At 41.2% G+C, this 23,771-nt stretch overlaps 1 protein-coding gene across 3 annotated transcripts in view; it reads left to right on the top strand.

Annotated features, from left to right (window-relative positions):
• The window catches only part of HIVEP3 (HIVEP zinc finger 3), a 128,553-nt gene extending 113,231 nt beyond the window's left edge, over positions 1-15,322 (top strand). For all 3 annotated transcript variants that reach the window (XM_083173377.1, XM_083173375.1, XM_083173376.1), the window contains 2 exons: positions 5,355-6,175; positions 10,112-15,322. In XM_083173377.1, coding sequence (XP_083029503.1) covers positions 5,355-6,175; positions 10,112-10,561 — 1,271 coding nt within the window. In that variant the 3' untranslated portion in view covers positions 10,562-15,322. The remainder of the gene's footprint in view (positions 1-5,354; positions 6,176-10,111) is intronic.
• Positions 15,323-23,771: the final 8,449 nt, after the last annotated feature.

The following is a 23,771-nucleotide window of genomic DNA, read 5'->3' as shown; positions in this document are numbered from 1 at the left end:
AAACCCGAAGGCACCATTCGGGCTTGGCAGAATAAAAATTACAGAGGGGTATAATAAGAGAAGAGTTGCGTCTTAGTGCATACAAAGTTAACCTGTATCAATCTTGCAGAAGAGGATTCCCGCACCAGATTAAATGGGTATCTTTTAGAGATGCCCTTGCTCCAATATTCTATTTGTATGGGTTTCGTACCCTTTACTATATATATGTAGAGGTGCTACCCTTTACTCTGAATAAAGTCCACAACTACACAAGAATAGAAAGTATTGTAGGGTGCACTGGACGTCCTATGTAATGAATATAAAATATAACTTTTAATTCGTTTTAGATAAAATAGGTGAAATAATAAAACATTTATGACAGATGTGAGAAAAAGAAAGAATACGGGGCAGATTTATTAAGCTTGGAGAAGAGATAAACTGGAGATAAAGCGGAGAAAAGGTAAAAGGAGATAAAGCAGCAGCCAATCAACTCCCAACTGTCTTTTTCAAACACAGCTGATTGGCTGTGCTTTATCTCCTTTCCCCAGTAGTGACAGTTACAGATGTAGCCAGTAGGTTTTTAGCAAAAAAATAAAAAATAAAAGTACATTTTGGAGACTATGGTTTTCAGAATAATTTGGATAACCAGTATTTCGATAAGGGATACTCAACTTGTAATATCCCTAACTTTATGGTACATAGTATCCAATCATCTTACCACATTCGTTGTTGCTTTTTCTAATGTTTAACAAAATATACAACCTTTTTAAAACAGCATAAGCACTTCCCATAAACAAGGTCACAAATACATAATCTATGCCCAAGCTTCCAAGGAAGCATTAATCAGTCTCAGTGGAACATTCGCACACAGCCAGACACAAGCAGTTCACTTGTGCCATTAAGAAGCTCCTCATCGTTGTCTATTTGCATATGCCCCTGCCCACCTGCAAATAATATGGATTACCCGGGTATATAAACATCTTTTTCTTGGTCCACTTTTGTTTGCAGTTGCATGATAATATCCATACAGCAGTTGTCCTACATTAGAGTACCAGAATGGGTAGTAGGCATGGGGTAATTCGCAGCAACCCCAAGTGGTGTAGTTCTCGATCTGCATAGCCACTGCAATATTGATGTTAAGTAAACTTTTTCATAATTAAACCTATGAAAACCTATGCCTTTAAAAAAAAATTAATTGCTAAAAAACACCAGCAATAAAACCTGAAGCGTTTAGTTGTCATAAATAAAATCAATAGCTTGATAAGGCGCTGAGGGCCTGATTCAGACCTGCTCGCTAGGCTGCGTGTTTTTGCATCCTAATGAGCAGGTAAACCGAACGCATTGTCAGAGAGGCCGAATTTAGACCTGTGCAAACAGCGCTGAATCGGCCCTTAATCATAATGATCAAAGAACATCCAAAACAAATTGAAAAGGATATTTAAGAGTTTGAAAGGTTGTAAAGACTATTATTATATTCTGGAGCACTGTAAAGTCCGTAATAGAAACATGCACAACAGTGAATTTGTCCAGAACATACTGTAGAGTCCTGTAAAACTGAGCATCCATCAACTCTGACAGTGACAGAGATTGGAGCAACTGTTAATGGGTCAACAATAGTCTTTACAAATCTAAGCTTCAAGAGACAATAGGGAAAATAATTTTGGAGACTATTTGCATATAGTTAGTAATACAGTAATAGCATGTGCTAGCCCCTCATACCAAGTAGTAGATGATATAATCTGTGTCTACCCATACAGGCTCACAGCTGTGTCTGAAGCTTTGACAAATTAATTAAGCAATCGCGTTGAGTGGTCATTAGTTAATGTCTATTTTTTTTTTATAGTGAACTGAGAAAAGGTTACAAGGTCTTCAATGCATATCGCATCAGCATTGTTGCACAGGCGATGGCCAATAAACCTTAAAATATATTGGTGCATTGAAGCTGTAAGAATGGATGAATGGGCAATCCGCCGACCACCCATACACCTACTGCACAAGCATGTGGTGATTGACAGCATAACTGGGCAGCTGCATGTAAATGGCCGCCCAGTTGTGACATCACTCGAAACTGATTAGGCCGCTGTACCCAGCTTAACTGCCTGTTTGTGTTTCCTATACCTCATATGTTTTCGTCAGTGGTAATAATTATTGAAATGAATCAAGTTATAAATATTTATAGTTATACACTATGTGGAAGAAAGCCATTGGACACCCTGGTTTAACTCTGAAATAATGGAATCTTCCTGACAAAGTGAATATGGACTCTTCCTACATGTATAAATATGGAAGCAAGCGTCGTAGCAGATCATTTGCTGATAAAAAGACTGACTGGAAACGCACTTGGTTATCATGGTCGAGCTGCGGCTCACAAGCCTCTGATCACAAAAACCAATACACGACAGAGACTTTGTTGGTGTAAGGAGCGAAAAACTGGACGGTGGAGCAATGGAAACAAGTCCTATGGAGCGATGAATCACGCTTCACATTGTTTCGATGAGATGGGAGAGTGTGAGTATGGCGATTGCCTGGAGAGCGCCTGTTACCCGAATGTGTAGTGCCAACAGTAAAATTTGGAGGTGGAGGCATCATGTTCTGGGGTTGTATCTGCTGGCATGGCGTGGGCCCACTTATACAGGTGCATGAGAACATGACATTGGCGACCTACCGAGATATTCTGGATAACTCCATGTTACCTACTTTGTGGTATTTCTATGGGAACGACGATTGTGTGTTCCAGGACGACAATGCAACGTGTCATGTTTCGAGGGCTACAATGGAGTGGTATGACGGAAATCGCATCACCCAACTAGCGTGGCCTGCGCAAAGCTCTGAATTGAACCCCATAGAACATCTGTGGGATGAACTTGAGCGCAGGTTGCGGTAGCGATCGCCTCGCCCTTCTACACTACCACAGTTGGTGACTGCAGGAGGAATGGCACAATATCCCACTATGTGTGCTACACGAACTGGTGGAAAGTTTACCATGACGAGTAGCTGCTGTTATTTCTGCAAAAGGTGGACCTACCCCCTATTGATTGTAAATAAACGCATGGTTTCCGTTGACATGTGGTGTCCAATGACTTTCTTCCATGTAGTGTATAAGGTGGTCACAGAATAAAACATGTATACTCCTATAAGGTGCTCAGAAGAGATTTTTGTAATGCCTGAAATCCTGTTAGACCTTTTGGCAAGGTGACCTTGTTTAAGCATTATGTTACCATCAGGCATCACAGTAGATAAGGAGTTCTTGGGCTGCTGAGCTGTGTTACAGTTTTGAAACAAACACATGCAGTATCTTAAGCAAAACGTTCACTTCGGTAATCTTGATTAACTTTTGAACATGATTTATATTGTGATTAGTAAAATACCACTGCTAAAGCCTAATAATAAAAGGATTCGCACATCTGTGAAACCAGTATATTGGGCCTAATTCTGTAGCGCTGAGAACAGTGCGAATTCGAGTTACACACTCGCTGGGGAGGCGGGGTTGGACAGGGGCGGTGATGTTGATGGACCACTGGGCGTTACGCCCAGTGTTTTATGGACATCCCCATGAAGGCGCTGGCCGTTCCCATGGGTACACAGGCGTGTCCGCCACGTCTTCAGTGTTGCACTCCTAAATAAAAGTACATTTCTACTGACTTTATTTCTGAAGGCATGGTCGCCGACCGTCAAATGATTTTCCCGGAGGTACATATCCCCTCGCATGCTACCATGGGGATTCAGCAGTGGCGGGGTGTTATTTGGCGTGGCAGCATCTCAGTTGCTTGGAAAGCTGCGATGTTTGCCGCCTACCGAGCAAACCTGAAACAGGGCCATTGTGAGATATATATGTCACTGATTTGTTTGTTCCAGAAATATAAATCACAAAAACCTGCCATTTGAATAAGAGTGCATACTTTTTGTATCTGCTCTGCATGAGGTGAACGTCTACAGGCTTCAAGTGGTCATTGGATTTGGGTGTGGATCGTATTGTCGACCAAACTTAGGTCGACAACGTTAGCTCGACATGGGTGAAGGTCGACAGGTGTATAGGTTGACATGGGTTTAGGTCGACAAATGTGTTAGGTAGACATAGGTTAGGTCGACAGGTTGTAAGGTCGACATGGGTTTCTTTACACAAATGTTGACACAGTCGACATGGACACAGTTGGTAGTCAACCGCAGCCCCTCACTTCGGGCTTCTGGTACAGTGCCTCGCTGCACTCGGCACACTATTGTATTCTCACACCACGCCCTAGTGGATAGTAGGGCATGAAATACCGCCTGTCGGTACATGTCGGCTCAAAAAAATGTGAAAAAACCCATGTCAACCTAACCCATGTCAATCTAGCGCATTTGTCGACCTAAAACCATGTCAACCTAGTCCCATGTCGACCTAGACACCTGTCGACCTTCATCCATGTCGACCTAGAACCCTGTCGACCTTGTTGCCTGCCGACCCAACGGTGTCGACCTAATGACTGTAGACCTAAATCTGGTCACCAATACGACTGTATCCCTTGGATTTATTGGGACTTGGAGTAAATGTAATGATCAGAGATTTGTTCAAAAAACTGGTTGTTTTTTTTCAGTTTTTCCGTCGAGTGTTACTGCTGCCAATGTATTTATTTTTATTCCATTGCAAAACCATCTTTTATATTCTGCTTATTCCTTTCAAAGTCTTGCTCTACTCTTTCAAATAGGAACGCCTGATGTCACTCAGACTGCTTTGGATGATGAAATCAATATCCCTTTCATTCACCTCTATATATTCTTTTTATTTTGATTTATAACAAAACAAAACAGTGGTCTCTGACAGAAGCTTTTCTAGAGTATAAATATTTGCCATAAAAATAAATTCAGCAATAGCATCCAAAAAAGCATCCACACTTACAGGGATATCCTATTAACCATGACTGCTGATTGCTGTCAGTAGACTTGCCCGGGGCTATCTAATGAGCCCCAAAAAGCCAGACATGCCGCAGCTTATCCATGATATCATGCAAATTCCCAAAAATAAGCCACATTTTCCAGCAAAAATGGGGCTGCAACAGCCAAAAACATTGAGCTTATGTGTTTTTCGTGAGAACCCATGCTTTTATCCAATAAAATATGGATTGCCCGATAAAAAAACATTGAGAAGAAGTGTGAAAAGCTGGAATTATTTTCCATCCAATGTTTTAATAGGCATAATAGGATATCCCTGTTAGTTTCTCTTCATTCTTCATTTGTGCCTTTTGTATAACTACATTACAAAACTTTTCTTATAGTGGTCACAAAAGCAGGGTGTCTCAGAGCGCAATGCAAAGTTTTATATTCTAAAGATTGAAAATAATAATCAAGCTATTGTCATTATGAATTTATTACTTAACACCTGTTTCGTCATGTTGCAGGGACGAGTGAGGAGCGATGGCCAGATTGTGATGTGGTGGAAGAGCATCAGTTCTCTGACTTAGAAGATACAGATGATGAGGATGATTCTGATGAAGAAGAGGAGGAGGAGGATGAGGAAGAGGAAGATGAAGATGAAAGCCAGGAAGAGAAAAACCCAGATCCATCACCAAGTGCAGTAACCCCTTACTTGCAAAATGAGCCAAGACAAACCCTAGAGTGTAAAGAGATCCCTCCTATATGCCAATTTTCTCCTCAACAGTTGCAAACTACAGACCCTCCTGAAAAAGATCCCCTACTGATATCTGAATTGTCAATCTCCCAGGAAGTGTTACCACGTAGACGATGGACTCCTGGTAAAGACATGGGCTGTAGTCGGGCGGGTCCTTCCAGAAGACATCTCCTTCAGAAGAGAGAAACATCACCAAAATATTACTCTACAACAGGCTGTACCTCACCCCGCAGGGGAATGTCACCGTGCCAACGTTTGCCATCTACTAGAGAAGTATCCCCACTACGATGTGTTTCCCCTCAGCACTTATCTCCGCACTGCAGTCTTTCACCTCGGACCTATATGTCACCAGAGCGTGGTTCTTCACCACCAGTTAGACATCTATCCCCCAATAGAGAGGTCACAAGTCTACGATATGTCTCTTTCAGAGGTGGCCTTGCCTCACCTCCACGATACCCATCACCAGGTAGAGAGGAACCTCACCTTAGCAGGTCAGATGCCCAGACACATTTGAAAGCTCAGCATGGGGTCTTCCCTTCTTCGGCTCTACCTCAGAGGGCTCCAGAACTTTTGGAGACATCAGAGATCAAGGTAAAGAAAGACAGGAAGTTAAACCTGTACAGCATTTGCAGATGTGTGACTATAATCTAGAGCAGACATTCCCAACCACGGTCCTCAAGGCACACCAACAGTGCAGGTTTTAGTTATATCCAGGCTTGAGAACAGGTGACTTAATTAGTACCTGAGTGATTCTGATTAAACCATCTGTGCTGAAGCCTGGATGTCACTAAAACCTGCACTGTTGGTGTGCCTTGAGGACCGTGGTTGGGAATGCCTGATGTAGAGAGAGAGGGTAGAGCGGGTAGGCTGCACTTAAGGTCTTAAATAAAGAGAAACAAAAGCTCAAGTTGATTTTCAATATTTTGGTTTTATTTGAAAAACCGTCATAAGGAATTCCCGAAGACTGTTTTTTAAATAAAACCAAAACGTTGAAAATCAACTATTTAAGACCTTGGGTGAGATTTAGAGGGGTATTCAATGTCAGGGAAACGGCTGTCGAGCAAGCTAGACAGCCGTGCCCCTGTCCCGTTCACGTTTTGCTCGCCTGGAGCTCGGCAGTCGGGATTCAATGTCCCGGCTGCCGAGCGGCGAGAAGGGGGCGTGGCCGCAAGTTGATGACGAAAATAGACGAGCTCCGGCCAGGAGCTCGCCTATTTCCGGCTTTTCTCGGCAGAACGAGCCCGACAGCTTGTGCTGTCGGGCTCGTTCTGCGCAAGACCCCTATTCAATGCTGTCGGGGAAGACAGCATTGAATAGGGCCCCGCAGCCATCTCCCCCGTCGGGAGATGGCAGCGGGAGCACGCCTAACATTGAATACCCCCCTAAATAGGATGAGAGATTCAGAAAGTGAGAGATTTGGTAAGAAATCTCCCGTTTTTTTTTAAAGCTTAAAAAAACTGGAGATTTCTTATTAAATCTCACCCTTTGAGTGCCGCCTACCCACTTTACTGTACTATCGCATTTGGGAAGGCACCTGGCATATCTAATACCCCTTTCACAACAGCCTAATTTCCCGAGTTGGGTCCGAGAACATCCCACGACTAGTGCTGGTGTGATAGGTTCCAGGGACAAATTCCCGGGTAAATTTGCCAGCATTTCAACCCTGCTAGGTAGCAGGGTTGCTCCTGGGTCCTTCCTGGACTACTGGCTGGTGCGAAAGGTGCAGGTACATGTCCCTCCTTCCCGTGTTGCCTCTGCTAATGCTGATTTGCTAGCAGGGCAACTTCCTGTTGTGGCGGACGCTCACAGACATGCCCAGAAGCAGCATACCGCATCATATGTTAGGGAGACACTGTACATGTTCTGTGGCACCACAGAAGTGCGTTTTAACCCCCTGACAGCCTGAAAGCCAAGAATGTCTGCATTGGTAAGCACACAGCATACAGGAAGACACTGTGCAAGCTCTGTGGCACAACAGACCCCAGCAGTGCTATTTCACCCCTGAAAGCCTGCAATGTCTTCAAAGGCCCGCCCTCTCTTCCTTTACCCATCTCCCTAATTACCTCATCTAAAAAAGTCCATTTTCAATGATATTCTCATAGAAATGCAGGGTCATCCCGGGTTCAGTGTGAAAGGTGCCGACTCGGGTTATCCCTGCTTCAAAAGCATGTGTGAATGGGTCCCAACCCGGGAATGTCTCTGGAAATTTATTCCCATGTTGGTCTCTGCATTTCTGGTGTGATAGGGGTATAAGATGGTTGGTTAATTTGGCACGCCTGGGACTAAAAATTTTCTAAAAGTTTGCTTCTCTAATCTATTACTTTATACAAATTCTACTGCTGCCAACATTTTTTTAGACTCCATCTACTTGCTACATTTTGAAAAACAGCTAAGCCGTGTTTTGCGTGTTGTGCTAAATTGAGAAAAAATAGCCAAGATGCATGTGGACACATCTGTATATATAGATAGATAGATAGGGCTGACATAGAGGTAGAATAGAATAGGTGGAGAGCGCAGCGAGCCCGCAAGGGGCTTGCAGGGCCGGCGCCACCACTAGGCATATCTAGGCATTTGCCTAGGGCGCCGGCCACTGGAGGGCGGTATTTCGCCCCCCCCTTGCCGCCCGGGTATCTGTCCTGCGGCGTAAAAGCTGGCGGCGGCAGCGGGGGGTCCCTGCAGTCAATAAGAAATAACGAGCGCTATCCGCCGGACTATGCGGAAGCGCTTCTGTTTTGGAAACACTGGCTGCACGCGTGCGCCGTGCGGCCAGTGTTTCCAAACAGAAGAGCTTCCGCATAGCCCGGCGGATAGCGCTCATTATTTCTTATTGACTGCAGGGTCCCCCCGCTGCCGCCGCCAGCTTTACAGCGCCGCATGACAGGTACCCGGGTGGCAGACAACGGGGCACCCCACCCCGACTTGCCTGGGGCGCTCTGGTGCCTTGCACCGGCCCTGGGGGCTTGAATGCACTCGCCCTCCCTGTTGGGCTCCTGTAAGTGGAGATTCTGAGGTCAGAGAAATTACCATTGGAATCCCGACTGTCTGGGAGTTATATAATACCCGTTGTATTTATCCTATTCAATTTTATGTGGGAGGCACCTTAACACGTTTTGCAAATATATATATATATATATATATATATATAAATATATGTGTGTATGTGTGTGTGTGTGTGTATATATATATATATATATATAATTTTTTGTTACTTGTGTAGTGTCACAGCGCCGTGTGTCTGAGTCCCCTTGCGGGGCTCGCTTCGCTCGCCCACGCTGCGGGCTCGGTGGCTCGCTACGCTCACCACGCTATCTAAAATCAACTCCATGCCAACGTGGATAGTAGGGGTATGAACTATCCACATTGGCATGGAGTTAAGTTACTTTATTTTAGATAGTTTGGCGAGCGTACCCAACCCGAAAGTAGCACGGCGCCATGCTGGCGCCGTGAAACTACACAAGAACCAATTTTTTTTTTTTAAATCTAACATTAACGCAATAGCTATTGCAGAAAAGTGGGGTCCCGTGGGGGCTGCAGGCTTAACCCTTTGAGTGCCAAGGGAATTTGTCAAAATAGGTGTGAAAATTTACAATCAAACATTTTTGTTCATCATGATGACCTGTAATGTTTACGTCATATAGGAAATATATTTTTCACACAACATTTTTAATTTGAATTTATATAACAAATGTGAGCGAGGCTTGCATTTTTAGCGGATATTTTGCACTTCTCGCACAGAGATGCTGGCACTCAAAGGGTTAAATGCATTGACCAATACATGAACTAAATTTCCAGAATGTAATGAGTGCTGAGTGCCTGTAATTATGTATGTGTCTGTATGTGTGTATATATATATATATATATATATATATATATATATATATATATATATATAATGAATTAGTCAGGAGGAGATATTAATTAGATAAGTTGATTAGCAGGTCTAGTGATTGAATCAGTGAGGTAGGAGTCATATTGGCTTCCATAAAGTGCATGTGCTGCTTGGAGCCTACACTATAGTCGGTGTTCCCAATTTAATTGCTGTGTGTCTGTTCTACTCCTTCTGTCTGCCTGCTTACAGCCAGGAGGAAGCCAACATGCTTAGGAACAGGGATCTTGTCACAAAAGTATAATTAGCATTAGTTATTTGTGACATTAGTGACATGTACCCCTGTTGCATTAAATATTTCACAACAATTAAATATGTAACATTTGGAAACACTTTGCCATTGTGAATTACAGTTCGTTCATATAAAATGTAAATGTCTAATAATATACCTTCGGATAACGTTGTTATCTTATAACACATCCCATAAAAATAAATAATCCTTTTTTTCTTGTTTGTTTTTAAATAAATAACAGTACAAATATGTTGTTACATCTTAATATGCCTGAAAATGTCTATCTTGTCCAGCTACTGTATCATAGGTTATTGATTGCCATTAGTCATTAGTCACGGATTAGTCATTATCCATGTACTAGTAAGGGACATTCATTCCACTGCTTGATCTAACATTTTTTTCTTTTCAGAAACAGGGACCATCTGCTTTCCACGCTTTACCCAGAACTCTCTGCTCACCCCTGATGCCTCACACTTTGACAAGAAGTGGGGAACACTTGTACACTCATTTGCCTCTGCACTCCCAGCATCTTCAACGGACAGCCTACCCAATGATCCCCATTGGAGGCATCCAGATGGTACAGGCCCGGCCTAGCCCCAAACCCTCTCTAGTGGGACCCATGTTATCTGAGCTACATGCAGAGAGTTCTGATAAGGAGACACCCCACCAGCTTCAGCGAGAAGGGAGTGAGCAGACACTTAGGACTACCAGGAGAGAAGAAAAGGAGGACAGGGCGATATCACCTGTCAGCACAGCCCCACAGCATTCCCCAAGCACTTACTGCCAAACCGCTTGCCCTCCACCTGGGATGTCTCGCGCCAGCACTGGCTCACTGAAAGGGGAACAAGGGGAAGGGTGACTGGACCCCATAAAGGGATAACCCCTTTCTCAGAGCTTTTACTATACATCCTTTCCATATAGATTATGGTATGAGGATACAAAGGAAGAGGATTCCTTTTAGGAGACCTAGATTGTTGAAATAATGCAAATATTGAGATGTGAGATATGGATCCTTTATTGGATACAGGGTAAGAATCCTTGAACATGGCATACAGTTCTTTCGAAGGCATCTAGGTATGGAAATGCAGAATTAAAAAAAGTAACAGGATTGGTGACCTTGGATTAAATACAGTAAGCATCCGGGATATGACAGATACATAGGATACATCATTTTGTTTGTTATGGTACAGAATAACAATCCTTTTAGGATGAAAAATAAGGGTTTAAGGTGCACAAAAAGCATCCATAATTATAATATATATATATCCATTTATAGTAAGAGGAATAATTTTACTCCCATTCTGTGCTCAATAGAGCAAATTCATTCCATTCCATTTCTTTGTCCCATTTACCTTTGTCAACTCCCATATGCAGCTTATCTGTGCCTTTTTATACACAATAACTTTTAAAGTAAAAAAAGAGAAAAAAATAGACAAAAATGGAACTTTCTATGCTGTGAAAAAAATGTGAATATTTTCCAATGCGCACCTGCTATTATTTTATTTGTTTTGGAGGCGTAGGGAATGGAGGGGGGTTGTTGATTTCTATGACTCCTTCTTGCTGGGTTCCCTCATATAATGTGACCCTGAGATCTTGGTAGGACATGCACTGAAAAAAATGTTTTTGTTGTTGTTCTTAGCCTACATACATATATATATATCTGAATATATATCTATATATATATATATATATATATTGAACAGGGATAGGTGTCCACAGTGGTGTAAAGATATATTTATACAAGTTTATTTAATTAGCTCTGTATTGTTTTTTCTGTTTTTGCTTTAAGGGTTTTGGGTAAAAAGAAAAAAAAAAGACAGCTTTATTTTTATTTTTTTATGTTATGTAAACAGCCAGCACTTGTACTATGTTATTCTTAGTGGTGTAGCACTGCTGTGCTACTGAGTAATGAATAATGCTGACAGAGAATGCTGCACTACCTAGTAATGGGAAAGCATCTGTTTCTGGAAAAGGATAAAGATCTGTATTGACTATGGACATGCCGGGCTGCACAGTGTCACCAAGTATTCCATACAGTGGTGTCCTGTTGCTTAGCACGTGTCTCTTCCTTCCTACACAATGCATTATACGAGCAGTCCTTTCTGAGACTCATCCTAGATTGGTTGTGTGGGATATAGTTCTTTATTTAAGACTTGTATTGTGATATTAGTTTCCTGATCATAACTTATCTTTGCACTGGTCTTCAGGGAACCTGCCCATGCTTTTCCTTCTTCCACACTTTGTAGGATCTGCTCCCATTTCTCATGGTCTTTTATAGAGTGCAGTCTCTTTTTTTTTTAAGCACTTAGGAAAATGTTTCCACCCAGCACCTTATTTCCCTCATCTCGTGTCCTTTATAACAAGGCTTATTCATTGCCCACTCATACCACAGTGAACACTCTGTTCTTCCGTCCTAGTTTCCTATATCCCCATGCACTGACTCCCTAGCTGCATTTCTGGCAGAAGATGTAGACTTATTGTTCACTCTTATATCAGCTGAGCATCCTTTCTCAACAGAGGAATTACTGGACATAGCTGCAAACACCACACACCCCTCCTTCAAAAAGGATATTATTGGGAATCCCAGCTTCAGCACTTTGTTTTGTCTGTCCTATAACCATACACTTATTATCCTATAATCCCCTTGTCCTAATTAGATCACTTCTGCTCATACATGTAACACATACTGTCTCCATCATACACGGTATGCATAACCTTATTTATATACTGGCCAGGAATACGTTAACTGAAATCCGCTGGCCTCATAGAGTATTAGGTGCACTTCAGACAATTTTACATAATTTTAGGCCTGCTTAGGTCATTATTTCATTAGTATCCATTTAAAAACACATGTACAAAAGCAGGGACTTTCTGTAAGCAGTAACAAATATAAAACTGTGTTATTAGCACTTTTAATATGTACCTTTTCTGATAGGTGATTGTCTTAGGTCTATTGATGAAGGTAACATGCATTTCCTTGGGAATTTAGCATTTCTTGCATCTTTTATCACTCAATAATTCTTTAATACCGTGTTCTTCTGACTTGACCAGCTACATTAAGTTTTTCAAAGAGTTTTTGTTGAGTATCTGGAAGAAGGAAAAGTGCGCTCTCTCTCTGGAGTACTCGTGCTGCATCAGTTGAAGTAATACTGAAGTAGACAACAAATTATTATCAAAGGGAAGATCTTGTGTCGTTCTTGTTTCTTAAAGTAGATAATATATATTGAAGGAGTGATAGTGGACAAAATGCGCCAAACTCCATTACTGAGAAAGCATTGACTAGAAACAGGTTTTAGAGAAGAACTCCAGTTAATATTTCTTTGGTTTGTATGAATATACAAACAGTATCTTACATATTAATACAGCTGTGTCTAATGGTTCTAGGTGTCCCAATATGCTTTGTGAATGTGCCCTTTCTTATGCGCTTTGCCTGAAAGAAGATATTCCTGACCATTTGCAGTTACTAACATTCATAAATGAGCATTTATATTTTGCACTTAATTTAAAATAATACCTACGTGTTTGCTGACTTTGATATTAAATGGAAACCCGACTTCTACCGACGTCTTATTATGACAGGGAATATGGAACAGCATAGACGTGGAAGCCTCACCTTTAGGGTTTATTTTTTCGTAAGGAGAGAATTGCAACCGTATGTACCTTAAAATAATAATTGTATAACGTATGAAACAAATACACATCTTAACTTGTATACCGCTGTTTGGATCACACCAGGCAGTAATATCTGTCAGCATAAGATACCAAATATAACAGATTCTAGGGCTCTCGTGTCTCAACCAGAGCTACAGCTTGTCCTCAGTGATCACATGTTCAAGGGGTCTGTTTATATAATATAATAGCTCAAAATAATACTTCATGGTATTAGCAAAGTTACTGTATAACATTTATAATATAATGGGGTACTTATATGAATTTTATAGACATACTTAAAAGTATTTGGTGAACTTTGAGAGCTATGTGGGGTCATGTAAACATTTGTAAGTGGTACTTTGTAAGAAAAAGTTCTTCTGCATGTACTTAAAGGATCATTTCCATATTTAACTCTTCTATAACACATCTGGGTGTCTGCAAAATCATTTACTTGGAGATGAACCATCGACTGTATGGATGCTGGGCCTTGTCAGATAAGCACAGTATTATGTTACTTAGAGAGAGACATAGATTTAATATTGCTAAACTAATGCACTTAATTTACTTACCCCAAGAGGCCTTGAACAAAGGTTCTCATTTAATAATATAAGAAATCTGTGAATAAATACTTATCACTTTTACTATATTATTGCTATTCAGCTGTCTCATCTTCCAGACAATGTGACAGAGTGCCGAGTTTTCTCTGTCTCAAAAAAATTCCAATGTAACAGGTAAATTAAAACTATACATTTTAAGATATATATTTACACACATACATACACAGATATTGTGTGTGTGTGTGTAAACCCCATCACCTTACTACATTGTCAACGGGAGCACCTGCTATCTCACACACTCTCCATTTTCTTTCCCGGGGCTATTCCTGATTGGTGCATTCAGTGTGTGTGTAAGGGGATGTGTGTGCGCTTTCCTGCCTGTAACTGCTGTCCTCTGGAGCCGACCATTGTAAATACACTTCTCTTATATTCTACATCTGTTATCCCATGGCAGACTGGTACGTACGTGTTACCACTTCGATGAGGAAGTCACGCACTGCACCTTAGAATATATATTCCCTTAAATGCTTTCTTCCTCCAAAGGTCTTTGATATGTATTATAGGCGATAAAGTTAACATGTGTAATGTTGGTCTCTTTTTTGCACAGTATAAATTTATGTGAATGTTTTTTTCTAGATTTGGTTAAATACTTGACTCTGCCACCTCCAGCATTTGTACAGTGGCTGATCAAGAGCTGTATTGACACTCATATGGAAGATAATTATGACATTATTCCTACATAACTTTAATTGGTGAGCAAGCGTGTATTACAGTATATATTCTGTCTCTTTCATGTATAGCCAAGCAAATTTCTTGAAACGTATTCAATGTCTCAGTTTATTGGCCACTGTTTTAGATGTCACTTTATTGTTTTTCACTTTCTGATATTTCTGCACTTACTTTGCTCATGTGTAAAGCATAGAAGTGGTGAAACTATCCGAGTTCTCCCACTTACCCTATTTTGGGGTAAAGGGTATTTTTAATTGTTTCCTAATCTGAAATGGCAATACATTCCTATGTGCACGTGCTAAGGTGCTGTAAAGTTGTATATACATGCAATGGGTTGTGGGTTTCTGGGTGGGTTAAGTGGTTTAGTAGGGAAATGTGGCAGGTTTATTAACAGGCTATATAATGGTGGGAGGGACATGAAGCACAGAATGTCATCTGATTGTAAAAAGTAGATACAGTGGAAACTAGAATAATGTTTGTGACAGTATTTTGGTGCAAGCAAAACCGCATTTTCTGTAAATGACCTGCTCAATGAGTAAAGATCTTTCACCCTGTATAATAACCCTCTTTATAAATATATCTATAAACCCGTCTGGGAAGACTGGCACGGGTACATTTTTAATAACAAAGAGAAAAAATACTAAGAAAAAGAGATGAGCATGTGGAAATAAATTTTTACATTCCCAAAATGTGATGTCTGCTTTTTCATTAACTGTGTGTGTGTGTGTGTGTGTGTGTGTGTTACACAAGCACTTTTGCATGGTAAATTAACTGGAAATGATCATTATGCAACATTGTCCAAATTTTAATGCTCAGCTGTTATTAACACAACCTTCAGGCCACTGTATTTTATGTAGTTTAATTTGCGGATACATTTTAGTTTTGAAGTTTATTATAAGGTGAATTATATCTTTTTCACTCCGCCGCAAAAAAACAGTTTTTTTTTACCTTGTGGACCCGGGTCAGCGGCGGTGTAAAAGGGGTTAAGCCATGTCCCTTTACACGGGACTTCTACCCAGGTCCTGACCAGGGTAGAACACGGGCAGGACCTGGGTAGAGGGCAGTGTAAACGGGTACGCCAGGTCATCCGACCCGGCTCCTGTTTAGATCAATGGGGGAAGCCCAATCTCTGGACCGCAGCATCCGCAGGTTGGATTGGGGGGCACACACAGCCTCCGCTGCTGTCTGTTGTACTGTGCAGACAGCAGTGGAGGCAGGGAGGGGGTGAATGGATGCCTGTGTGCGACATCCATTCACCTCGTGGATAGGGGCTGGGAAGGTGCACGGGGGCAGCCCAGCAGCTTACCTTGGTGCTGGGCTTGCCCCCAGCGCGATGATCGCCGGTCCCGGTGCTTGGAGATGATGTCATCTCCTAGCACCTCCTCCGCAGTGTAAACGGTGCAAATCCCATATCCGACCTGGCTTGGATCTGTATTCCAAATGCTGGGTTGGATCCGGGATTTGGGTGTAAAAGGGGTATTAGAGGTAATGTCCTGACAAACGGTGTGATTCACAGATGCATGCTAATGCATTCACATCTGAATTTGTAGGCAGCTAATGTGTGTACATATGCAAATGCTACCGCGTCCTAGATAGATCTGTATTGAGATACATACTGGTGCAAATTTAAGCTTGTCGTTTAGGCTTCTGTATAGACCTATAGTTGCACACTGTCATGCCTGCAGGAAGTGAGACAACAGAACCACTACACCTGCACATGGGGTCACAGATGTAGGCTGATATACGCCTCAAAAATGGTAGCAAAACTCCTGTGTTTTCTGGAAAGTCCAGTTTGCCTCCCATAGTCATTTCTGCGAGCGCTGCCTTAAGACTGTCTCTTGTCATGAGCAGTGTTGACTAAGATGAGTGTGTAGTCAGCTTAACTGCACAAAAATCATGTTTGCATAGAACTCTTAGGTAGAGATGCATGAAGCCACACATTCTACTGATATATGGATTAAGCAAACACCAGTTCAATGAAAAGAACAGTCAGTTTCTGTATTTCAGTACCTCCATTGAAGAAAGAAGAGGGTATGGTTCTGGTAAGAGTTGCCGTATTATGACACACTAGTAAAGCATCCTCTTGTATAGTACTCTTGGCAATGCTTCATGATGAGCCCTGAGTGGTAGGTTGTACAATTGTGTTTCACTGGTTTCTGAATACACTGTTCCATCTGCAGGTCACATACCTGGATAATTATGCTGTACTATGTAGTTATTTGAGTTGTATTTCCCAATAACCCAAGTTTGCATTTGAAAACAGATTCTAACAAAAATAGCATAAACTTCTTACCATGGCCGTCATGCAGAGTTGTCCAGGAGTTGCAGTTATTTAAATATAAGAGGGGGTTTTGTTTGCGAAGGGCAAACAGAAAGACAAATGTGCCTTTTTGGGAGCACTCTTTTATATGATCATTGTATGATTAGATTAATTACTTAAAACATCACTTTTATTTAGACTCTGCACCTAAAAAATAAGAGGCAATTATAGCTCATACATTGTACAGTCAATTCATATTGTGCACTATTGTCAACACGTGAATAAAAAGTTTTTCAAATAGACTTTATGTTATTGTATAGACTAAGCACTCATTCTAGCTGTCTACAATTATTCAACAGACTTACTCATCATATATCTTTTATTGGCTGGCTTTGTCTCTTACAATATACCGTCTATAAGTGGCACATATTTGTATGTGTGCATAACATGTTTTTTTATATAAGTTTTTACATTTTATTATTAAAATATTCTCGCAAATATTCAAAAAAAGCCCACGTGAAAAATTGCCCCCACAACCGGTGGCTCCTGTGTATCTGCTGTTTGACCACCTTGCCTGTATTACCAGCCGACTATTTGCCAGGAGTCTCCTCACTGGTTACTGGGCCGGCCCCTGATTCGCACCGTGGGATTCTGGTCAAGGTTGAGGCATATGGGTAACCATATGGCATTGGTGTCAAATGAGAGTACCAGGTGGGTTGTATATGAGAGCTAGGGTACAGATCACTTCTACTTTCCAGTCCAGCCTAATAGGTCCCCTGATGCTTTTCAGTATTGCAGGGATAACCTCTTGGACTGGGTGGATGAGAGAGTGATGGAAAGGTGATTGCCAGTAGCAGAGTGTCAGATCACCTATCAACCAGTCCGGTTGATAGGTGATCTGACACTCTGCTACTGGCAATCACCTTTCCATCACTCTCTCATCCACCCAGTCCAAGAGGTTATCCCTGCAATAATGAAAAGCATCAGGGGACCTATTAGGCTGGACTGGAAAGTAGAAGTGATCTGTACCCTATCTCCCATATACAACCCACCTGGTACTCTCATTTGACACCAATGCCATATGGTTACCCACATGCCTCAACCTTGACCAGAATCCCACGGTGCGAATCAGGGGCCGGCCCAGTAACCAGTGAGGAGACTCCTGGCAAATAGTCGGCTGGTAATACAGGCAAGGTGGTCAAACAGCAGATACACAGGAGCCACCGGTTGTCGGGGCAATTTTTCACGTGGGCTTTTTTTGACTATTTGCGAGAATATTTTAATAATAAAATGTAAAAACTTATATAAAAAAACATGTTATGCACACATACATATATGTGCCACTTATAGACGGTATATTGTAAGAGACAAAGCCAGCCAATAAAAGATATATGATGAGTAAGTCTGTTGAATAATTGTAGACAGCTAGAATGAGTGCTTAGTCTATACAATAACATAAAGTCTATTTGAAAAACTTTTTATTCACGTGTTGACAATAGTGCACAATATGAATTGACTGTACAATGTATGAGCTATAATTGCCTCTTATTTTTTAGGTGCAGAGTCTAAATAAAAGTAATGTTTTAAGTAATGAATCTAATCATACAATGATCATATAAAAGAGTGCGCCCAAAAAGGCACATTTGTCTTTCTGTTTGCCCTTCGCAAACAAAACCCCCTCTTATTCAGTCACAATACTGAATGTGTTGGGCGCACCACCAATCTATGACTATAATAATGGTAAAAAGTAGTCCACAATATTGGTAAATAGATGAATTTTTCTGTGAGATGTTCTGAAATAATTCTTTGAGTCTGTGCGGATCCAAAACCCTTCTTTGTATCCAGTTATTGAAATATATCAGATTGGCACGCATCTGCTGCACCACCCCCACTAATCCACTTGTGGAAGTAGCCATCATCACTAATAAAATATAAATGTAAGAATTTAAGATTGTTTCAAGGCATATTAGACGTGGTAGGTCTGGTAATGCGGACATACACCAACCCCATTTTAGGTGTAAGAGATCAGTCTGAAGTCAGGTGGTTCTATTTGTCTGCACTTCAGTGATATACTTCCAGAACACTAAGGAGTACATTTACTAAGGTGTGGGATTTTAGAAGTGGAGATGTTGCCCATGGCTAGTCTAGATACACGTTGAGTATTCCTTATCCGAATATACATTATCCACATTATTCCGAAAACCATACAATCCAGAAAGTGAATTTTTTTTTGTGCTGAGGACATGATATGTAACTGGCACTATATATGTGCAAGACATTGATTGCTTGGCATTCAAAGTCAGTATCTGAGATAGTACACAAACTTTGTTGCATGTTTTGAAACCTTGTTTTATGCACAAATAAAATACATTTGTGTGTATTTCATGTGTTTTATGTGTTTGTACAGCATAAATGCAAGATACCTCAAGATACATCATTGAAATATTAAAATATTCCGAAATACGGAATAAGGGTTACTCAACCTGTATTATATTTAGAAGGCGCAAGATAAATGATAAGTAGAATCGGATTATTTGCTGTGGGCCACATCTCCAATTCTATAAACCTGCAAAGGCACAGTTGCCACAAAGTTACACCCTGAAGTTTTTCAAACTTGTGTATGCACAAATACATAGCATATGCAGTTCTTAAAATAGAAATATCTGTCTGCAGACCTGACTTGAGTGCAACTCTGTATCAAGTTCTATAGCGCTTATCTTTATTTATTACGTATTGCCCTCTACTATCAGAAACTTCTTTCATACACCAGTACCAGTCGACTTTTTGTTGCCCAAAACATCACATTGCTCTATCATTTTGCATTCTGCCCATTCTGCATCTGGTGCTGCTTCTTCCCCAGGTAAATGATGGACAGTCACAAACCCAACCAGCCACATGAAAGAAAACGCGATTCACCAGACCAGGCCACCTTCTTCTATTGGACCTGTTCTGGAACTCATGCTCCAATTGTAGGCACTTGCAGCAGTGGTCTCTGGCTACACAGCAGGCAGCAATGCTCTTTGTGTTCGGACATCCTTTTAACATTAACTTTTTAAGCATTTTGTGCATCGGTAGCTGTGAAATCGTACCGGATGATCTAAGGTACAGTGAGCCTTGGGTGCCCATGACAGGTTCACCGGTTGTCTTCTTTGGACCACTTTTGGTAAGTACGAACACTGGATACCGAGAACACCTGACAAGTTTTGTAGATGTTGTTTTGTAGATGGACTGACCCAGTCATCTAAATCTTTAGAAATTTTTTAAAGAGAGTTCAATCCTTAATGTTTGTCCATTTTTCCAGTTTTCAGCACATCATTTTGAAAAACTTACTGTTCGTTTTACTGCTTAATATACAGTATCCTACCATTTGACATATGCCATTGTAATGTGATAATCAATGTTCTCCACTCTACCTGTCAGTGGATTTAATGTTATAGGGAATTGGTGTATATCAGAATTGAACACAGCGAACCTGATGCTGAGAGAGGTAACGCAGTATTATAAGGGTGTGTGTGCACAATTGTTACAGACAAATAGAAACATAGGAGTAAATTTTCGAAGATGCGATGTTGCCCATAGCAACCAATCATATTCTCCTTATTTATTTTTGTACCTTCTAGAAGATAATAGACAGAATCTGATTAGTTATTATGGGCAACATCGCCTCTTAAATAGAACTCCCATCTGGGGCATTCTACTTTAAATCACCTCCAAAAAATGAAATGTCCATCACCTCAGATTCTTATGATTTTTTTTTTTTTTTGAGAGGATATCAAAACATTTGTTTCTGCCAAATATTTCAACTGTCTGACAGTTTATTAAGTATTCATCCAGCTCTTTATCCAGTTTATTTGAAGGGTGTTTATTATTTAATCACCACAAAATTTGGACCCCTAAGGTAACTTTTTCTGCCAAATCCAAAAATCTGTCTTACATTTCCCATTATGGCAAAAACACGTTTTTCTAACAGAATTAAATACACTAGGTTAAATCAACAATTGATATCCTGATTTTTTCCCCTAGGTGCTTAACAAAGGTATACATAACTACCACATAAAAATCAGCATTGTACCCTCTTTTATAGTGGAGGAAAAGATCAAGAGGTTGATACTTGACTACTGTTGTTGTACTACTTACATAATTAACACAGGAACTTGATATTTAAAAACTTTAATTTAACTTGAGTCCATAACTTTAACAATTTTAATTGTTCTCTTGTTTGGAACTTGTTAGAACAGTCTGTAATTTTCCTTAACGTGTCAGCAGAAAGTATGTACTGCCTTCCAGTACTTCCTTGGATAGTAGGCACTTCCATTACGTGAGTAGAAGGAACAAAAAGCACTTATCTCTTAAAGTCTAGGACAACACATTTGATAATTGATTTAGTTTCATAAAGTGTACCAGCACATATTGTTCCTCCTAACTTTAAAAATATATCCAATGTACTAGATGTTATTATATACTGCTGCCATGTATGTTTCAGGTTGCAGATCACTTTAGACTAAATATATTAGTTTTCAAGACATTCACTAAAGATGACATACAAATACCTAACTGAAATCTTTGTCAATCTCTAAAACTTGTAGGCTTCACCAATGTAACAAATTCCCAGGTCTGGAAGCACTTCAAAAACGAGTTGAAACCTTTTTCATAATAGTGCCATGGATGATGAGGACACAGGTCAGACCTAAATTTTGCAGATCAGTAGATAGCCACTGCCTAGACTGGGTGAAACCCCGTCCTGTGCAAGTCTGCAAGTTAATTGTGAAAACTTGGCAATTTTCTGTTCGCTGCAATACATATGCAGTTCAATAACCCTCAAATGATTTTCCACAAATGTGCGACATATATAGGCTTCTTAAGGCCAACACTGACATCACAGAAACTCCCTGAAAAATGCCTTTGTACACCTGCATTTTTTCCTTCCAAGGGGATTGCAATTAGAGCCAATTTTCATGCTCGTAGCATGTGTGCTACGATCAATGCGCACTCATTTGATAATCGATAGGATGGCAAATTTGCACAACTGTGATCAACTCTGATTCGAGCTCTATAAGCAATCGGTTACAATTACTAGTACCGTGGATCAATTCCGTGAAGTTATTTGTAGTGCTGTTGATGATGCAACAGACCCATCTGTATACATCATAGTCATAGGCTGAATACCTACGCCAGGTGAAGGAAACCATTCGACCAGGAACAGAAATGATTGTGTTACTAGAAATTGCAGAAAACTATTCATTCGCGTGTCCTATTTGCTGTATGTTTAAGGCAAGATGATTATGACACTTTAAACTGTGTTCTTCTGTGCGTAATAAGTGATAACCGTGACCATGTAGCTACCGTGTTTCCCCGATAATATGACACTGTCTTATTTTTTTTTTTAACAAAAAAAAAATTGTGGGCTTATTTTCGGGGTAGGGCTTATTTTATAGCCACCATGCCCCCATTCCTGCTTTTATACCCACCTTACCCCCAGTCCCAGTCCTGCTTTTATAGCCACCATGCCCCTAGTCCTGCCCCTCAGCACTTTCCAGTTTTTCAGGCTTTCCGCTGCTGCTGATGTACTCCACTCCCACCTGTTTACAGAAGCCACGTGGATGGTGCGCGGTGATGTCATGCGCAATGCATCCCTGGGACTGGGAGTGGGAAGCTTCAGCGGTACAAGGGCTGCTACCATACTGCAGCAGCATCCCTCATGCAGAGTGGCGCTGTGGGGGATAGCGGGGGTGGAGCTGGGGGCATTGTACCGGAAAATTAGTGCACATACTTGGGTAATGGGGATTTAGATAGCGCTTATTTCCGGAGTAGGGCTTATTTTGGACTAGTTTCCAGAACCAAGGGTAGGGCTTATTTTTGGGGTAGGTCTTATTATACTTATATAACATGGTATAACTGTATGCTTTCTTTATGATAGTTATGAAACACTTAACATACCCCAATTTTGGTAATCATTTTGTTAACTACTATTTAAGTAATGGTGCTAGTGCACAATACATGAACAGAATTTTTGGTACTTGTGTATTATCACGGCGCCCATCGCATCGCATACCATAAGGCATACGATGGTATGCGATGCAATGCGATATTGCGCGATATTGTACAATGTCATACAATTTTCAAATTGTATGACATTGTATATGGCATACAATGCCATACAATGCGATGGGATGTGATTAAAAATTGTATAAGCACCCTAATGGGTGCTTACAATGTTAAATGACCCCCACGCCACCCCCCACTATAAACGTGAACCCAAAGCGTGGTGAGCGCAGCGAGCCCGCGAGGGGCGGCAGTACGCGTCCTACGACCTTTTCATACCCCCACTATCCACGTCGACGCGAAGTTGAATTTATATAGTGCCCGAAGCGTGGTGAGCGCAGCGAGCCCCGCGAGGGGACGCGCATAACTTCACAGGTATACGCGCCCCACGCGGGGTTCGCCATGCTTCGGGCTCAGTGGTTCGCTGCGCTCGCCACACTGTATAAGATCAACTCCACACCGACGTGGATAGTGGGGGTATGAAAAGGTCGTAGGACGCGTACCGCCGCCCCTCTCAGCGCTCGCCACGCTTCGGGTTCACGTTTATAGTGGGGGTGGCGTGGGGGGTGCATTTAACATTGTAAGCACCCATTAGGGTGCTTATACAATTTTTAATCGAATAGAGATCTAAAATTGCATCGCATGCCATCGGGTGTATGGCATGCGATGCGATAAAAACATTGCGCAATCAATATCGGGGGCGCCGTGATAATACACAAGTACCCAAATTTTTTTTTTACTTATGCTTCCATAACGATTTCTTCAAAATTCCAGTAGAATGGAAATGGAATTGGCGGCATTGGAGGGATAGTTAAATGTCTAGCTACCTG

Source organism: Crinia signifera, chromosome 2, assembly GCF_055691185.1.
Source record: "Crinia signifera chromosome 2, ASM5569118v1, whole genome shotgun sequence".
Classification (NCBI taxonomy): domain Eukaryota; kingdom Metazoa; phylum Chordata; class Amphibia; order Anura; family Myobatrachidae; genus Crinia; species Crinia signifera.
Note: the sequence above shows the minus strand (reverse complement) of the source record. Positions and strands in the feature narration are given on the sequence as shown.